This window comes from Tyto alba, unplaced genomic scaffold (assembly GCF_018691265.1).
Source record: "Tyto alba isolate M040663 unplaced genomic scaffold, T.alba_DEE_v4.0 Super-Scaffold_22, whole genome shotgun sequence".
Lineage (NCBI taxonomy): Eukaryota > Metazoa > Chordata > Aves > Strigiformes > Tytonidae > Tyto > Tyto alba.
In genome coordinates this window covers 23,597,370-23,615,557 of record NW_024881296.1, presented here as the reverse complement: position 1 = coordinate 23,615,557, position 18,188 = coordinate 23,597,370, and the positions used below count along the sequence as shown (strand labels likewise).

Here is an 18,188-nt window from a genome sequence, read left to right as displayed (position 1 = left end):
TTTTGCTATAGAGCTCAGATTTTCTGAATATCTGTGAAATACAAAAGTATCATGATTTCTATATGTCTTTTCTCTATATCTTGGCTTCCTTATTGGTGCAGTGGGAACAGTGATGCTTATTTTTCACAGGTGTTATGAGGCTAAATTTCATTGGTGCTTATAAAATATTTTGAAAGCCTGGATGAAAGGTCCTGGGGAAGTTCACAGCATTACTTAAAAAATTTATCAGTCATCTTAGTGAGAACGATTAATCTCAGGGTAGCTCCACATTTTTTTCCATTGGTTAAAAGCTTCCACTTGTGATATAATTACAAATAATTTAATCTTCCTCAAAGTATTCAGCACTCTCTTTCTGCCATGATGAGTACCATAGAAATGTCTATTAAGGAAATAAATAAGAGGTTTTTCTTTTTTTAACAACTTCGTTTTGATTTGAGTACAGCTATCATTACGCTTATTGAACTAATATTTCTTAGTGTTGCCCACATACGATTGAGATATAAATACTCATAGCTTCCATAATGTCTGCAGCTGTATAATTTAAAAACCCCAGCAAATCAAAAGGAGTACACATTTATCTAATTGATTCTTCACAATTAAATAGCCTTAGAGCCTTCATTTCCCTATCATTTTTTTGTGATGAGGAAGGGCACTACTACTAGTCATGGCTGGAAAGTTTCTACTGGCTTTAGTTATGCATAAAATGATTTTTTTTCACATTAGTGGTCTCATTTTTCAGATCAACTGCTGCTGAAATTGATAAAATTGTACCGATCCATCAGATGCTAATATTAGCAAACATCTACTTTCTCTTTTACCCTATATAAGGACATAAGAAAGGTCTTACTGAGTGTCACCAAAGATCCATCTCGCCCAATATCCTGTCTCCAACAGTGGCTCTTCATGAATGCCTAGGGAAAAGTATACAGACCAAAAAATCATATGGTGATAAGTCTTTAGTGTATACTTTCTCACCTTTGAGCAACCTGCAAAAAATGTCTTCATACAAGAGCTGTATCTCTGTGTTTCATATCCCTTAGCAGATTTTCCTTCCATGAATTTGTTTAATTGCTTTTTGAACCCATGTAGTCTTTAGACAACCACAGCATCTTGCGGCAGTAAGTTCAGCTACATACTGTGAGAAAAAAAAAAAAACAACAGCCTCTTCCATTTGCTTTGAGACTGACCGTCCCTGCCTTAGGTAACCTTCTGCTTCGAGCCCTACCCCAGCCCATAGCCTTTTTCACAAAACATCTTCTCCCAAAGACCTAAAAATCTGGGCTATTTTGCTTTCAAACATAAAGACCTTTCTGAGCTGTGTTTGAGAACAGTTTATGCCTTTTGCTTCAAATTTAGGGGTATGAATTTGAGACTTGTCCTGCATTCATACGAAAGGCTGCCTGCTGCCACCCTAGCTCTAAGTCAGTGCCTCATGCAGGCCACCAGACCCCTGTCCCCTGCAAGCCCCGGGCCGCAGGCACTGCTGCACCTTACCTTGAGTGGCCCACCGGATCAATTAATTAGGCTGAGGAAGATCTCTGATCTTTTTTGGTACACTACAGCCCATGGGTGATGCAGTATGGTCAGGAGCAAGAGGGACTGGGGTTTTGCAGGGAGGTGCCCAGCTGCAGGTGTAAGAGGGTTTTGCAGGGACTAGTCGTGTCTAAGAGGGAGCAGCAAGAGTCAAGGATGAAGGTGCCTCCCTGGACACCCCCTGTTTCATCATCTTTAACAGCCCTTTGGTGACAAGCTGGCTTTGCCCAGATCTGTAGCTCCACCTCTGTCTTCAGGGAAGAGGGAGAAACAGACAGATGGTCATCAACAGATAATTATTAATGACTTTCCACATGACGGAAACTGATTTACGAAGTATGTTCTTTCACCTTACAGGAAAGACGTAACAGAGCTCTTGCTCTTGTCTGTTGTACAAAATTCAGGATGTGGGAAACTGAATGATAATTACGCATGCATTGCAAGGGAGCAGAGTATTACAGAAATAAGCAACTACTCAAAACCCTGCATTACATATCTGATTAATAGCAATACTGCATCTAACTCAATTTGCAAAAAGAGCACTTGGAAAATTTAAGACAGTTTACTTGGGCAAGCCATCAAGCTGATGAATGTCGTTGATGGGGGTGGGGTGGGTGGAGACTAATGAAACATAAATCTGAAACAGATTTTTAAGGGTCCTAAATAATTGCAGTCAGTTAATAATATGAGGCTTACAAGAAAAAAATACAGGATTCAGAATAATTGTTTCATTATAGAAATGCACTGATGCTGGCTTTATTCTACAGTTTTTATAAGGATTAATTTTATTGTGCATTTATTGTATTTTAATTATACATGTAATATGTTGTGCTATGCTATGGGCAGTCAGTGTAAAGAAAGGAAGACTACTCTGTAGACACCATTTATTTTAACATATTATACTAGAAGTCCTCTTTAATCTAAGGGAAACGGAGACCTTTTACAAATAGGCCATCCTTCTTCACTACCTCTTTTCTTTCTAAGATTATAATCGTGGCCAAAAGTACTTCTCATAATGACAGTCTCTCTTCATTACCAAGTGCTCTCCGCCTCTAACGTGAAAATTAGAGGCAGTGTTTCTTCAGAACTGCACCAGGAATGAGTTTAAGGAATTTCTGCAGATTCAGAAAGCTACATCCTTTCTCCAGAGGACTGTGTCACAGGTGGCTTGACCCAATTTGGTTGAACTGGCTGTTACCATGACAGCCAGGTCTTCAACCAGATAAAAACACTCCTTCAAGCTCCGTAGCCTGACATTCCGGAAACCAGTCTCCCATTTCAAAGACCACACTGTCTCAATTTATCGGCTAGCTTTTTTTCCTCCTTCCCTGAATATGCTTGGCTCCCAGTCCTGTCCACATGGTCCCAGTTGCTACCCCATGCACAATTCATTACACATTTAGAAGCACATGCCTCCTCTCCACACATGTGTACTAAATATACATTTCCATAAAATGAACTACTGAAAAGACTTGAGAAATAAGATGATCAAGTAGAGGCTGGGGGAAGAAATTTCTCACTACAAATCAACAGCCATGGTGTGATACAGACTGACAGCACTCAGTGGGCTGATTTTCGAGATGCTAAGGATGTGGAACAAGCAGGGACTTCAGGATTCAGACACAAAGGACTACATAAAGGTTAAGACTATAAATCTTATCTAGTTTTGGTAATTTAAAATAATGTTGTTGGTCAAAAACTGAAAGGCTATAAAGTCAGTGGGCTGGCTTTTTCCTCATAACCTATGCCAGTGTAAATCAGCAGCAACCCCCCTGTAAAGCAATGAGGTTATATTTAAGGCAAAACATTGAAACAGAAGGGGAAAAAGAAAACAGCCAAGATGGTTGGTACTAAAGTTCTGCAGACAGTCCTATTCCTGGGCTGTAAAAATACCCTGCTTAACCCTGAATGCTTTATCTCTGTTTTCTGGGATCATACTTCATTTATATTTCTTACAGAAACCACAGATGGTCCTTTACAGTACACTCAGATCTAGGAAACATCACAAATTACTGTTAGTCTCTTTTACCAAATCTCCAGTGAAGCATGGTGTTACCATATTTTTCTTCCACACCTTACCAGAAGTCTGACAACCTAGTATATTAAATCTTTGGGAAATCTCTTTATAGCTTTCTGGTTTATTCTCTGATTTTTCACTTCAGAAATGTCTAATATGCATCTTTATCTCATTGATGCTATGGAAAAGGGCTACAACTTCCAACTCATCAGAGCTCCCACAAAGATTGCCTTGGGGATAGACCTTGAAGATTACTTTTGATAGTGAATTATAATAAAAGACAGAGGGGCTGGTGAGCACAGAGAGAGATGGGTTAGAGGAAATTAGGGGATATTGTAACAAAATAAAAATCACAGTCACAATAAAACAAGTTCCAACCATCCCTTTGTTATAATCTTATACATTGTCCTCCATGCCGTTGCTCTTTCATCTGAAATTGTGTATTTTTACGCTTCCTCCATGTTTGTGAATTATTTCTTTGGAGGCACTATAAAAATAATTACACTCAAAATTACATTGCCCACAGTGGCCCATTCAAGGTCTGGCACCCTCTGTTCAAAAGTAATGATGTATTTTGTGGCAAGAGCTACAGAATTTGAGTTATAAGAATGGCAGTCAGGTTTGGCTTATAATTGTGGTTCAGTTGGGCACCAGGGAAGTGCCTGGGCAGACACCCAGGGGACATCAGACATTCATCCCCTGGATGGTACAGGAACTCCCATCTAATCATCTACACAGCTGGACTGGCTCAAGAGAAGGGACTGAGCTGAAACCAGGGGACGGGCTGTATCCCAATCCCCTTCACGGTGCAGCATTGGTGGAGGAGATTTCCAGGTGGGAAATTCTGACTGTCCTGAAGACTCCCTAAGGTAGCTCCTGCTTGGCTTAGGACAACTGTATGTCTCAGTGTGTTGATTAAGATCCTGGGAGGGGAATCACACCAGTCCTGAGACTCCACAGGCCGTTCCTGCTGCAAAAGTGATTAACTTGTACACAAGTATGATAATTACAAATGGTCAGCAGAAACTGTTCCTGCAGATGTGATCACACAGGACGTAGTTAAATAGCTAGAAGATGCTTCCCATGTAGTTAAGACAATAGATTACAGTAGATCATGCACATAGTGGGGTGGTCACAAAGGTCCCTGGGCAACAGGCTATAAGAACTGTGCAGAAAAAGGGGTTTAGGGAGTCTCACCTGATCAGCTAAAGATGTGACAGCAAGGACTCTCAAAACAGAAACTCTCATCATCATATGAACAGTGACTAACCACCTTGTCTAAAAAATTTTATTCTCTATGCAAGCATTACACTATGCCAAGATCCTAATCAGATTTTTTTTTTTAAACAAAGTCTCTGCCCTGTGTGTTACTGACTGCAGCAGAGGAGGAATAGATAGAAATAAGACATAGGAATGATTACAGGATGGAAAATTAGCCTCTCAGTGACAGATCACAGGAATGTTTGGTTTACTATAGACAGTATTATGGGATGACTTGATCCCAGACTCTATTTTCTACCTTTAGAAACAAAACTTTAATAACAGGCTCTCCAGTCTGATAGAAAGCTAAAACAAGATCCAGCATATGGAAGATGAAGTTAGAGAAATCTGGATGAGAAAAACTGTGTAAATTTTTCATAGAGAGGAGGTTTTCAACTGAGAGAAAACCAGTCATGGGATAGTGGTTCATTTTACCCCTTTGGCGACTTCAAAATTACAGTTTCATGTTTCTCTAGAAATTATATGCTTCGATTTAAATGAGAAATACATTAAAAAAAGTAGTAACATTCTATAGCCTGCTTTATACAGGGTATCTGACTTGAACACAACTGTATCTTTTGACCACATCAACTGTTAACCTGGCATAACGTCTTGAGAAACAGGAATTCCATGCCTCAGTGTTGAATGAAACTGAAATTCCATTTTAAACATACCTGAAAATAAATCAGAAATTCCAAAGAACAATCAAGTTATTTGCAAGAAATGCAAAGTAAGGTATTGTAAGTCAAAGCTGAGATGCATTGGCAGGGGGAGATGGGAAACTTGTACATTTCCTATCTTTACTAGCACATTAATATATTCACTCAGTGTTTAAGATGAAAATGAGATTTTTAAAAGGTAGAAACTACATCATCAATATGATGTGTAATTATGTTTAAATTTACAGTGGAGTCACACACTATGTGGTTAATGACTTAGGCCAGTTATTAGGAAGTTTTATTGAAAGTTTGTTTCTTGTTAAATCTCTTTACTTTTATCTGACAGGTTTATTTTTACTGGATTTGTCGTGATCCATCAGCATTTGAGTGGTTTGCAGATCTTCTGTTCCATTTGGAAACAAAAATGGCTGAAAAAGGAAAAAATTATTTTCTAAGTTATCATATATTTCTTACTGGCTGGGATGAGAGTCAGGTAATAATGAAATTCTTATGAGTCTGAGTTAATGTACCTTGCTTTTCCAGTATGGTAACATATGGAACAGGAACAGCTGAATAAATGATGGATGAAGCAGAGAGACAAAGAACTGTAAATATAAAGACACCAAGCCGTCTGTTTCTGACTCACAATTAGGAAAACAGGAATGGAGAAATCAGGCCAGTGATCCTTTCAGTCCTATATCTTGTCTTGAGCAGCGCTGATTACCAGATGTCTCACAGAATAGTTAAGAGAGCCTTTCAGGAGGTTGTGAAGGGACATTTTGTCCATGTCTTTGGAACAGTCTTTAAATAGATTCTGGCATTTTTGTACTGAAACATGGAGGCTTGTATAAAAAAGTGTTGGTCTGGTTTACTCTTATTATTTACTACGATTTCTGTTGTTCACATATATGTCCAGTGCACTTTTGAAACCTGTTGTGCTCAGAACATTTTGGCAACAAACCCTATGGTCTAATTTAGGTTGTTTGAAAAGACATTTTCTCTGATTGACTTGAAATTTGCCATCTCATAATTTCATTGGATCATCCCACCTTGAGGAACTCAATCCTTAGATTGGGTCAATTTTATTCAACTGCTTTAGTCTTTTTCAAATGGATCACTCAGATTACACTGTGATCAGAGTTGGGTGTCTGCCAGAAAAACTCTCAGAGGAAAGTCTTTGCTCTACTGTTTTATTTCCTGCTGTCTCTGTTGAATGAAGGACTGTCTAGTAGAGATTAAACAAATAGATTTCATAGAGCTTTTCCCTTCCTATCTCTGCTGCCACCAAAAAAAAAAAAAAAAAGTTTCTTTCTGCTTTCCTTAGGGCTTCTGTCAAGTAATGAGGTATGTGCATAAAGCTGTATTCAGAAAAATCTACTCCTATCGTGAAGTAAATGGCAGTTATAGAAACTACCACTCTGAATTAGCAATATCACAGGGTATTACCTAAAAGCTGCTTTGAAAGAAGCTATTGAGGAACCTAACAAAACACAAAGTCACCCTCATCTCTCAGCTGTCATCATCCCACTTCCCTCTTGGGCAAACATCAGGCCAGAAATCAGGTAGGGAGGCAACTATTCTTGCTGGGATGTCTGACTTCTGACTCTCTTCACTCATATGCTCTGCACTTCTCTTCAAACCCCATCAGCCAGTCTCCTGTCAGCACTGCCTCATCCTGTGTTGCTCATTAGGTGACACAGGAGCACCCCTGAAGCAGTGCTCCCTCCCTGCCTACACTGGTACAGATCTTGTTCCAGGATCTCCCCAGCATCCCAGCTCTAAGGTTCTGTGGCAGAAGAGGAATGCTTTTCAGTGGTTGCTTCTCCTACTCCAACCAAGCCCAGGGAACTGTTCTAGGTAACAACTTCACCTTCTTCAGACATCCACAAAGCTTCCTCATATTGTAGGTCTTACTTACCTTTAGTAAATTCCAGTTCATTGCTCCTCAAAATTTGAGCTTCAGCACCAGCAATATTTGGATGATGCTTTACTTCTCTCTCAGCAAACACTAAAACTGTCATACTCCCCATTCTCTCCCTGTCACACCGAACAGATGACCAGTAATCAGGTGAATTTGAACCCAAGTATGACAGGCAATTTACACTTTCTAGTGCACCCTCCACTACTGGCAGGTGTTTACTCCTCAGACATGTTGGTTCAATGCTTCGAGCTCTATGTAGATTCCATGTTGGCAACAGATGGTCAGATATGGCACATGTCTTCCTCTGCTTGGACAAGAAATTATGCTTCAGCCTATTGCTGCTTGAAATGCCCCTGACATTCCTAGGCAACTTCAATGCTGTGAGCTACAGCAAGGGCTAACACCAAAACTCCTGGAAAAGTTCCACTTAATGTGAACAGAAATAGTCCATCTGCTTGCTCAGTGGCACAACTTTGCTATAAACAATTAAAAAATCCTGTAGTTCCCCACCTCCCATTCCTACCAAACACTTTAAGTTCTTTCTTATAATATTTCAAGTCCTCCATGATACTGGCCCAAACTAACAGGAAGAACCCTTTAGAAACATGATCTCTTGTGACAACTGTGCTTGACCAGAATAATTGAGTTAAGCAACGTGGAAGACTCATTAGCCCAAGAAATATACAATATTCCCAGGAAATGGATCTAAATTTCAGCAACCACTTCTGTAAGAGATGACAATGATGACTAGCTCATGCTAGGGCCTGAAGTAAATTCAAGGCCTATGGTTTAACTTAGCTTTCCTCTGGTAATTTCTTGACAGTGATAGTAACGATGATAGTCTGTAGTGAAAACAAGCATATTATTCCTACACAATAGCAGCACAATTAGGATAGACAGTGGTTTTGGTTTTAAATGCATCTGGGAAGTACTCTGATAACATGGTAATGGGTGTAGCATAGGAGCTGAGAGACAATAAATGCCCATGAGAATCAGAATTTGTTTTCTTGGCACTGGGAGCTGTGCAGCTCGCCTAGTTCAGTGCTTCACCTGAGCTGATCCACTTTCTGCACCTGCCTCCACCTGAAGAGAAGAGTGAAAACACTCAGGGTTTTACCCCTGCAAAACGGGTACATCCGCTGTCTTTTCCATCAACAGCAGAATGCTCTGGACTTACCTAAGGTGCATGTAAAAGATAATATTTATTGTCAAACTCTGTTAAAGTACACTTTGCTCCCTTTCCTAAACTCCACGTCAGCCTTAAAATGGTGACTGTCACTTTGGGATCAGTCAGAAGAAGGAAGAGTAGGGTGATATATTCAAAGGCTGCAAAGAGGTTTAGGAATCTAAGACCTGCCTGTGACTGAGGCACTTAGGCCCAGGCCAGTAAAGACAGTTATTTATTCCCAACCCATTTCAAACATTCCATCTCAAGAAACTGAACTCCTTTGAGGTCTTGTGCAATTTTCAAAGTGCTTTTTGCAGTTCTAGTAATATTGTGGACTTTTGAGTCCCTCTCCCTTTCCTTTCCCTCTCCCTTCCCCTCCCCTCCTCTCCTGCCATTTGACAATTACACAGTTTCCTTTTCTTTATTAATATTACCATGTTTCACAGAAAAGCGGCATTATTGCTTTCTCCTCTTACTTGGAGTGTATGTTCTGGACTCTAAAATTATTATCTCATAAATTTGCCTTTAGGCTACTCACATAGCCCTACATTATGATGACAAGATGGATGTAATTACCGGCTTGAGACAGAAGACCTGCTATGGAAGGCCAAACTGGGACAATGAGTTCAAGCAACTAGCTGAAAACCATCCTAGGTAAGGCAGGTTGGCTTCTAACCTTGTTAAGTAACTCTTCTTTCAGCATAAACAGTGGGAGAAGGGGTCGGCAAGCCTTTCTAAATGACCCTTTTAAAATAATTTAGTTTTTTTGCTGTGTGGAAAGAAGATTTATGCTTAATGAAGCTTTTAATGAAGAAATCTCGGAAAGAGAATGCCAATAAAATCTAATTTTTGGACAAGAAAATCTAATATTTAGAAGTATTTCAATATCCTGGCCTTTGTCCAGATATAATTGAAACACACAATCCAATTACTGTTCTGCACAAAGGACAAAGTAGCATTAATTTCCCTTGAAGATGGTTATTAAAGAGATAAACCGTGATTTTTTTCTTATGATGTCAAGGATATGTTTGTTCCCCTAACATATTTGGCTACTCTTGCAAGACTATGCTGTTCTGTTATTAGTTCATCTCTGCTGGCAAAGACAGTTCATTTGAACTTGGTGGATTCGCTAGTGGTCTGAGAAAAGCTTCTTTGTTCCTGAAAGCCTTTGAAGCAAGAATTTGAAATATTTTGTGTTCAGAGGTAGAAAATTCCAGAATCTTTGTAACTCTTTATGATTTCCAAACATTTACCTGCTAATGCAAAATAAAGGCTTGCACTTGGGAGACAGAGATACAAAAAGAAAAAGATGAAAACTTTTTTTTAAAGATGAAAAACACCCAAGAAAAAGCTGAAAGGGAGGAGATCAAAGAGAATACAGTAAGCTACAAGAATACCATAAAATTGCAAAAATAACAGTAATAGACAAACCACTTGATGGAGGTCAAAATAAATACAATCAGGAAATGTGAAAGATTCAAAATAGAAAAAGGCCAAGAGTAGAAAATATGATTTATGGAAGATAGGCATTCTATTGCCTAAACAGAGCTTTTAAAGTTATAGTTGAAACATTACTCTTTGTAACTTTTGTGAAGTACAACTGATAAATATATGGTTTTCTGATGCTCAGGGAGGGAGATGGATATTAATTAATTTTCTATACTGGATCTTGTGGTAGTTCCTTAGAAAGCCAGTGCTAAAGTGTCAGAAAATCCTGCATTTGTTTCTGAACCTAGATCCCCATGTTTATGGTCAATGTTGAACCTTTTAAAGAAATCCTTGCATGATTCCTTATGAGAAAAAGATACCCTACCTACTCTTGCTCTGAGTTACAAGAGGCAAAGAAACTCAAGAGTTTCTACTGTATGATGGAACAATTGGCTTTTATGAACTGACAAAATTTTGGGTCCCTGCACCTAGGTCCACGGAGTTTCCCTTGGCTGAAACAGTGTCTTTTAGTGGATTAGCAGGAATATACCACTCCAGGTTAAACCTAGTACAATCGAGCACCAGAGCAATATGGGCATTACTTCTGGGGACTGTGGTTTGGGCATCAAAATCATACCTACAGTCTCTCCTTTGCAGGAGCAAACTGTCTGAAACTCATGCTGTCACCTATCATTAGCAATACATTTACATAGATTGAGCTTTCCCCAGCAGCACAGCACGTGCGTGTATCTGTGTGTACATATATATGTTTAAAAGCAATATGAGCTGTGTACTTAGAAGCAAACCCTTTAAGGTATTTTGTAGCAAGTAACCAGGTTTCCAGCTCCCTGTAACAGACTTGGGAACTTATGAACACAATTGTTTGTGACATTATTCTTGTTCTTATTTGATAAGAATTACCTATTTACAAATTTTGTTATTAAATCAGCCATTTTAAAATTGTCCATAAGCAGAAAATTGTTAAAATTAGGAAAAAAAAAATAAGAAAACTTAGAAGTAACTGTGAATTTTAGAAAAAAAAAAAAAAACAAAAACAAAAAACTCAGCTGGAGAAAAAGCACTGAAAATTTTCAGCACAAGCAGTGTGTTTGCTCCTCTGATTAAAAAAAGCTATGAAGATCAAAACCAAAGAAGTACAAGTTAAAGTAGTTTGTGACCTCTAATATAGCAATTGAAATAAATAATGTAATAAGACATAGTGAACATTGAAATAATAAAATTATACTGTAATGCTTTGTGCCAGCAACACAAATTTTTTCAAATGTATTTCTCAAGAAGTCATTTCAAAAGATGCAAAGCTGGAGGCAGCCAAAATGTACTGTTTATCCATTTAGTCTGTTACTCTCATGTTTTTGTTGTTATTGCAATTACAGCAACAGTATTGGAGTATTCTTCTGTGGACCCAGGACTCTCTCTAAGATCCTTCAAAAGACATGCAACTCATTTTCATCAGTTGATCCAAGAGGAGTTCAGTTTCACTATAACAAAGAAAGTTTCTAGGCTGTACTTAACCATAAAATAGTTATTACCAAACTGTGTATGTTTTCTGCACTTTCTCCTGTCCTCTGCCCATTCTGCAGCATTTGAGCCAGATATTAGGAGCTGTAAATTGAAGTAGGTGAACTGACTTCAGTAAAAAAATGCCATCCTATGCCAACTAAAGATTTGGACCCCATACTTAGCTTTTCCTTCAGAGAATTCAAGGGTTGATTCTGCATTGCTTACTTAGTGATGCAGTGAATCCAACTATATCTGTGTGAAAACAAGCACAAACCACTAATCGTTGAAGAAAAAGGTGTAAGTAAAGTGGACATTTAAAACTGTACCTCACTGTTGTGTATGATCAAACTACTACTGCAAGTGGTACTCATATTCCTGCTGTTTAAATCATGCCTGGGCATTCAAAACATTTTCCTTCCTGGTGTTCTGATTCTGCACTTCTTTATAGCCTCCCAATGCACACACATCCACATCACTTTTTGTGCCATAGCGATACTGTTTACATACACACACTGACCAAGAAATTCCTTTTGCCCTACCAAACTATGCACCATTTAAATCTGCCCTTTCCACAGCAATGGTGGCTGTACATGCCATAAACTAGGATGTTCTGAGAGTTATTATGTTAAGAAGACTCCAGAAATTTTTGCACTCAGTAAATGGATCTCCTGAGACAGTGGAAAAAAGTTTCAGGTATCTTTTAAATGTCACACAGCTTCAGGGACACTGAAGAATGGGCTTTAAATGGTACAGAATCACAGATATATGACAGAGTGACTGGGTGATAAGGCACCTCTGAAGATCATCTATGCCAAACCCCTTGCTCAGAGATGATTCTGTGAAGACTTGAGTGACATTTGCATTCTTCCAGTCCTCAGGAACTTCCTTCCATCACCATGACCATTCAAAGATAATGCAGAACAGCCAGCTCCTTCAGCACTTGTAGGCACATCCCATCAGTTCCCATGGACTTGTTTAAAAGTTCCCTAACCCAATCTTCCACTAAGGGTAGGTCTGAATTGCTTCAGGTTTTCCCACTTGCCTCAGCAGCCTGGGATATCTGAAGACCAGTCTTACCTGTAAAGACTGAGGTGAAAAAGGCATTCAGTACCCCTATCTTCTTCATGGCCTTGGGCACCAGGTTTCCCCACCCTATTCAGAAGCAGACCAGTATTTTCCTTGTCTTCCTTTTGCTATCCATGCATGCACAGCAGCCCTTCTTCTTGCCCTTCACTTCTCTCACCAGATTCAATTACCAATGGGCTTTGGCTTTCTTAACCCCATTCCTGCACACTCGGTGTCTCTGTATTCCTCCTGCATCACCTATCCTTTTGTGTACACCTCCTTTTGTGATTGAGTTTTGTCAGGAAGGATTTGTTCATCCATGCAGGCCTCCTACCAGCTTTGCTTGACTTACTCCCAGCAAAAGGGATCATTTTTGAACTTGGAGGAGGTGATTCTTGAGAATAATCCAGTTCTCCTGTACCCCTCTTCTCTCTAGGACCATATTGCGTGGGATCCTTCCAAGCATGGTATTCCTCCTGTGTTCTCCCCATGCCACATGGGTTAGTGTACAGGCACTTCAGAGAGGCATCCAGTCATGTGGGGTTTCCAGAAGGGTGTTAGAGCTGTCCTGTAGCCGCTTGCTTGATTGTGTGGATTCCCTTGGGGTGGGACCCAAGGACCTTCTGCCCTATTTTTCTGATTGTGACATCTCTCCTACACACTTTGCTTGTCGCCCCAGTCAACCACTTCCTCATTTGATTGTTGGTCATCCACTCCCTCCCCATCATTCCTCACCAGAGGCTGGCCAGCCTTTGACCCACTGCAGTGGACCCCATCTCTTCCTAACAGTCCTTGATCCTCAGAGCAGGTGTCATGGTTGTAAAAGCCAGATCCTTGTTGTCAATGCCAGCTGCACAACCAGTTGTTGAAGGAACGACACCCACCAAGTTCCCCCTCATACTGAAAAGCCTTTTGTTTAGTTGGTTGTTCAATAATCTCTGATGATGTGGTAGAAACTGTGTTTGGCCACGATTTTGTCGTACGCCCAGCCCAGCCCAAGAATGATGTATGTGTGTAAATCGTGCCCATACATATATCGCTGCTTAACATTTTTAACAAAGACTAATTCATATCTGCATTTCTTGTTTTTAAATCTGCCTTGTAACTGATCCAGCCTTTCCTCAAAGGTCACAGAATATGTTACTCACATAGCACTGAGAGGGAGGTACAACACAGTAAGTCGTCTTTTCACCTCTGCAAACCTTCTGAGGCAGCTGCTGGGAGTCCTGAAATACAACTGAGGCCAGCTGCAAAGTTGCTGGAAATGCTGTTGTCCGACAACTGTGTTTCAAACAACCCATCCAGGGCCCATGGTGTGTTCCCTGGAGCCCCATCTTCTAACATGCTGGGACTAACATAAAGCAATGCATGCCATCTGTACAACCACTGACGCTTTCTCCAAGAGAGGACTGTCTCCAGCTGGTTAGGTCAGCAAGCCTTACAGCACATTCTATATCAAAGCAATGAAGTAATGGCCTTCATGTGACCCAAATCTTTACCCATCTTCTTGCAGCTCTCACTGGCACTAGAGCTGCCATGGCTACAGGTACTATCCCCTAAAATAGTCCTTCCCTCACTGCTTTGTATTGCTTATCTTTGATGTCTGAGAGTATTATTGCTGAACCTGATTCCTAGACCTGATGTTGTCTTCCACCTTCAAGTATTATTTGTACATAGCTTTGTGACTTTAGCACTGTTAAGCACGTGGATTGCAAGATAATTCCAGAATGAGTGAGAAACAAGATAAAAAATATGGGAATGTTGTAACATTCACTTAAGCTAGAAAAGTGAGGAAAATACTTCCCTATTCTCCAACACTGAAAGTTAAATAAAAACTATGCTGGAGTTGAACTGAGGTGTAAAAGAGTTCACTAGGACCACATAACTCATTTACCCAGCCACACAATAAAAATGGGAGGTAGAAAGCATCCTCTGTGTGACACCATTCGAATGACATAAATTACAACATTATGTAAGTGTACTTAGACACACACACACAAAAATGCCCACTAGAGACAACATAATTGTACAGACAAAAGAAACAGAGTAATAAAAATTATGTCACAGAAAACTCCAATATTATCTTATACCTCTTCTATTGGGGAATACAGAATGTGTGAACTGAGATTGTTCTGCAAAATACAGTTGTATTAAGTTTAGGGCAATGCATCTTAGTTTCAAAATTGCTGAAGTTTTTTTAAACGCCTGCCTATGCAAAATGATTAATACAGTGCATACTGTGTAGCAGTAGAATGAATGGAGAATTAGAGCCTCTGCCAGTTCACCTAGAGGCATTTATCTTTTTTTTTTTTTCCCTGGTGCCCGTGCTGAGCCTCAGGGTAAGCTGACACATTTTTTTAATATAAATTAAGCTTCTTTTTTTTATGCGTGTTGAAAATCTTGAAGGAAATGAGAAATGTGTGTAGGCACCAATACCAGCTGCCATTGCGTGAAAGAAAGAGGTGACAATTTCCCACAGATTCTGAATGATTGTTTTAATGGGGTTGGATCGGAGGTAACGAGCACAAAGATATTGTGCTGCCAGAAAAACAGTATCTGTTCTCCCCCTAGCCTCATGCAACAAGATGTAACATTTAGCTTCTGGCTCAACATGGCATCTCTTCACTGCTTTGATTTATTCCCACTTTTGCAAATCACTGTGGTATGCTACAGGAGATGCATTTAGAGCCCTTGTTATAGTTCATTGAGCAGCACTGCTGTTATCACCACCAGAGGAGAATTTCACTTGTATCAGGACTGAGTGACCTAAAATAAAGGAAAAATAATAATAATAAAAAAAAAAAAAAGAAGTGGGGAGGTTTGTTGGACTAGGATGAAACTGCATTTCGGTTGAATGAAAATCCCTTTATTACAAATACAATTTAAATAAAAATGGGAACTAGGAAGATTTGGCTTCCTGCCTTGTTTTGAATAACATTGAGCACACAGTAGCTATGATAATGTGAGTGCATATGTAATGACTCTATTATTATGTTTATACATGGAAACATCATTCACTGTCAGGGAAAATGAAAGATATCTTCATGGATTTGTCCATTCAGCTTCTTCAGCAGGAAGTGTTCAGCACTGTGTAGGAAAATATTATTAAATAAAATATAGTCATAACAGAACAGACTCACCACATCCTGTGACAGAAAACTAATCATAGACAAGGATCATAAATATACAGATTAATTACTTTGGCTCTTACAATAAAAAGAGTGGTATTATAATGATTGAAGCTGTATTACAATATTTTAAGTTCATTCACTAGTAAGTGTAAATTGAAATACATGGGTTTATATGTTCTAGGTTTCCTCTCCCTCCCCTCCCCCCCATCCCCAAGTTATCCATGTAGTAAAAATGATTTAAATAAGTTTGCTCCTTAGTTTACACAGAAACATCAAACAGAAACTGTGACTCTTAACAGAAGGCCCATCACACAGTGCCTGTATCATATCATCACCATTATAAGGACTTTCCTGCTTATTTCCTGCTTTTAGATATAATTAAATGGTTAAGAGGAAATACTGTTAACTGCAAAAAAGTGACAAACTTCATAGGTTTGAGTAGTCCCGATTAGCAGGAGATTTTATAAAAACTGCCTTAAAGGTAGCTCAGCTGCTCCGGAAAAGTAATAAACTAAATGATATGGTAGGCTTATAATCTCAACTGGTCAACAATTTCAGTGATTTTTGGAGTTTTTCTGAAGGGAAATGACCTGAATTTCTTCAAGAACTGAGAAAAGGAAAACTAAAATGTGACAGTGTTTCCACCCAGCTTGCCCTATGAATACCAAAAGCTTAAATGAAATATGCATAGTCAGTCAAGTAATGAGGAATGCAAACCCATGACAGTCAAAGCAACATAGAAAGCAATGGACTGGAAGGTGCAGTGCTGTGTGCAGCAGAGGCAAATTGTCCCTAGGCCTTCATCTCTTCTCCTGACACTCCTGAGCGGAGGCTTTCTCACCTCAGTTAGGTTACCTATTCTGCAGCAGCAACTCCAGCTCCTTGTGTGTGATCACTTCATTGTCTGAGAAATTCTGCATTTCTGTGGAATAAAGTCAGGTGTCCATTTCATTAAAGCTGAAGCCACAAAAAGAATAATTTTCCAGGAATGTCTACTTACATGTTACTGAACATGTTCAAATGAGAGTGGACTGACGATTTGCATTTTAAAACTCTAACCAAGTTAAGACTATTGAACAGGAGTCTTCTTGACCTTCAACAAATCACATCTTACAGTGAAAAAAAACTCAATTACACAATGGTCTTAATGTATGTGAACAAATGTGTTAGTTGACATGGAAACACACTTTTTCTCCTTTCAAAAAGAAGAGAGGACAAAAAGGCTTAAACTCATTAAAAGATATATTAATATCCTTTCAGAATACATAGAAATAAACAAAAGTTGTATAGTATAATGAACCGCTCAAACCAGCATATTTCAAAGGCTATCTGCTTCAAATATTTGCAACTATTATTTCTAAACAATAATGACTTCTAACATGGTAAGAGATTTGTATTCATTGAGGATAAAAGCCCTGAGCCTGCCAATACTTACACATGTGCTTTACTAACTTCAAACAATCTTTTTACTGTCCTAGAGGACTAAATATGGTTTCCTTTGAAGCTCATGCACAGAAGACTGATGTCAGGCTCAAGGTTGGGTCCTGAAGGCTGATCTGCATTATTCAGCTATTAAACTACTGGATTGTCTTGATTCTTGTCTACAGACCATTTCTCTGGTACATTAAATCTGAATATTAAAGACAATTTACAGTCACGCTCACCTTAAGGTACACAGATAAGATTGCACTTATGCACTTTAAGAAAAGGCCTGGTTTTCAGTGGTCTTACCGCTTCTATTAAGCAAAAAATGTGAATTTGGGGAGAGCTTTTATCTTTTTTTTTTTTTTTGGCCAACAACACACAGATGTGAACATTTTATTCTGTGTATATACACAAATAAGCAGGAGACAGTGCAGATATGAGCCTGTCCTCTGAGACAGAAATCCTGGTCTCCAGCCTACTGCGGACAGTTCCCTAGCATCGCTGCCTTGCACACTGAATCTTGTGTCCCACACAAAGACCTGTGACCTTGCTTGAGACAGGGGTTCTCTGCACAAAAGCTGTATCTTTCCTCCTACTGCTGTCCAAGGCTGCAAAAACCCTCACAGAAATCATTACTGTCAAAAAACTGAACTAAGTGGGGCTTTGTCAGCAAAGATAAGGAAGCATGCACAAGCCCAAATTAACACACAGTAGTTGTGGTGTGAATGCACACAGGAAATTTGCAGAAAACTATCTGCTTTAGAGATCACAGAAGCTGATGTCCACAATTCCCTCTTACTGCAACAAGCACAATGCATTTATTCTCATGTCTCCAGGAACTGATCAAGGTTAAAAAAAATTAAAGACAAACTTTGAATTCAAAAGGTCACAGGCACCTAATCAACCTGCAATGCATAACGCTCATTAATTATACATTGATATACAATTACATTACATTTAGGTAAAAATGTTTAGATTGAAGAACACCCACCATTTGCTCATTAATATTAGTAAAATATCCATGCAATTTTCTGAGTTTGTGTGCTGCTAAGGAATTTCA

General features: G+C 39.2%; 1 protein-coding gene across 1 annotated transcript in view; it reads left to right on the top strand.

Moving 5' to 3' along the window:
• Positions 1-11,539, top strand: part of NOX3 (NADPH oxidase 3) — a 39,122-nt gene extending 27,583 nt beyond the window's left edge. Inside the window, exons 11-13 of the mRNA XM_033011691.1 lie at positions 5,816-5,962; positions 9,088-9,212; positions 11,381-11,539. Coding sequence (XP_032867582.1) covers positions 5,816-5,962; positions 9,088-9,212; positions 11,381-11,507 — 399 coding nt within the window. The 3' untranslated portion in view covers positions 11,508-11,539. The remainder of the gene's footprint in view (positions 1-5,815; positions 5,963-9,087; positions 9,213-11,380) is intronic.
• The last annotated feature ends 6,649 nt before the right edge of the window (positions 11,540-18,188 follow it).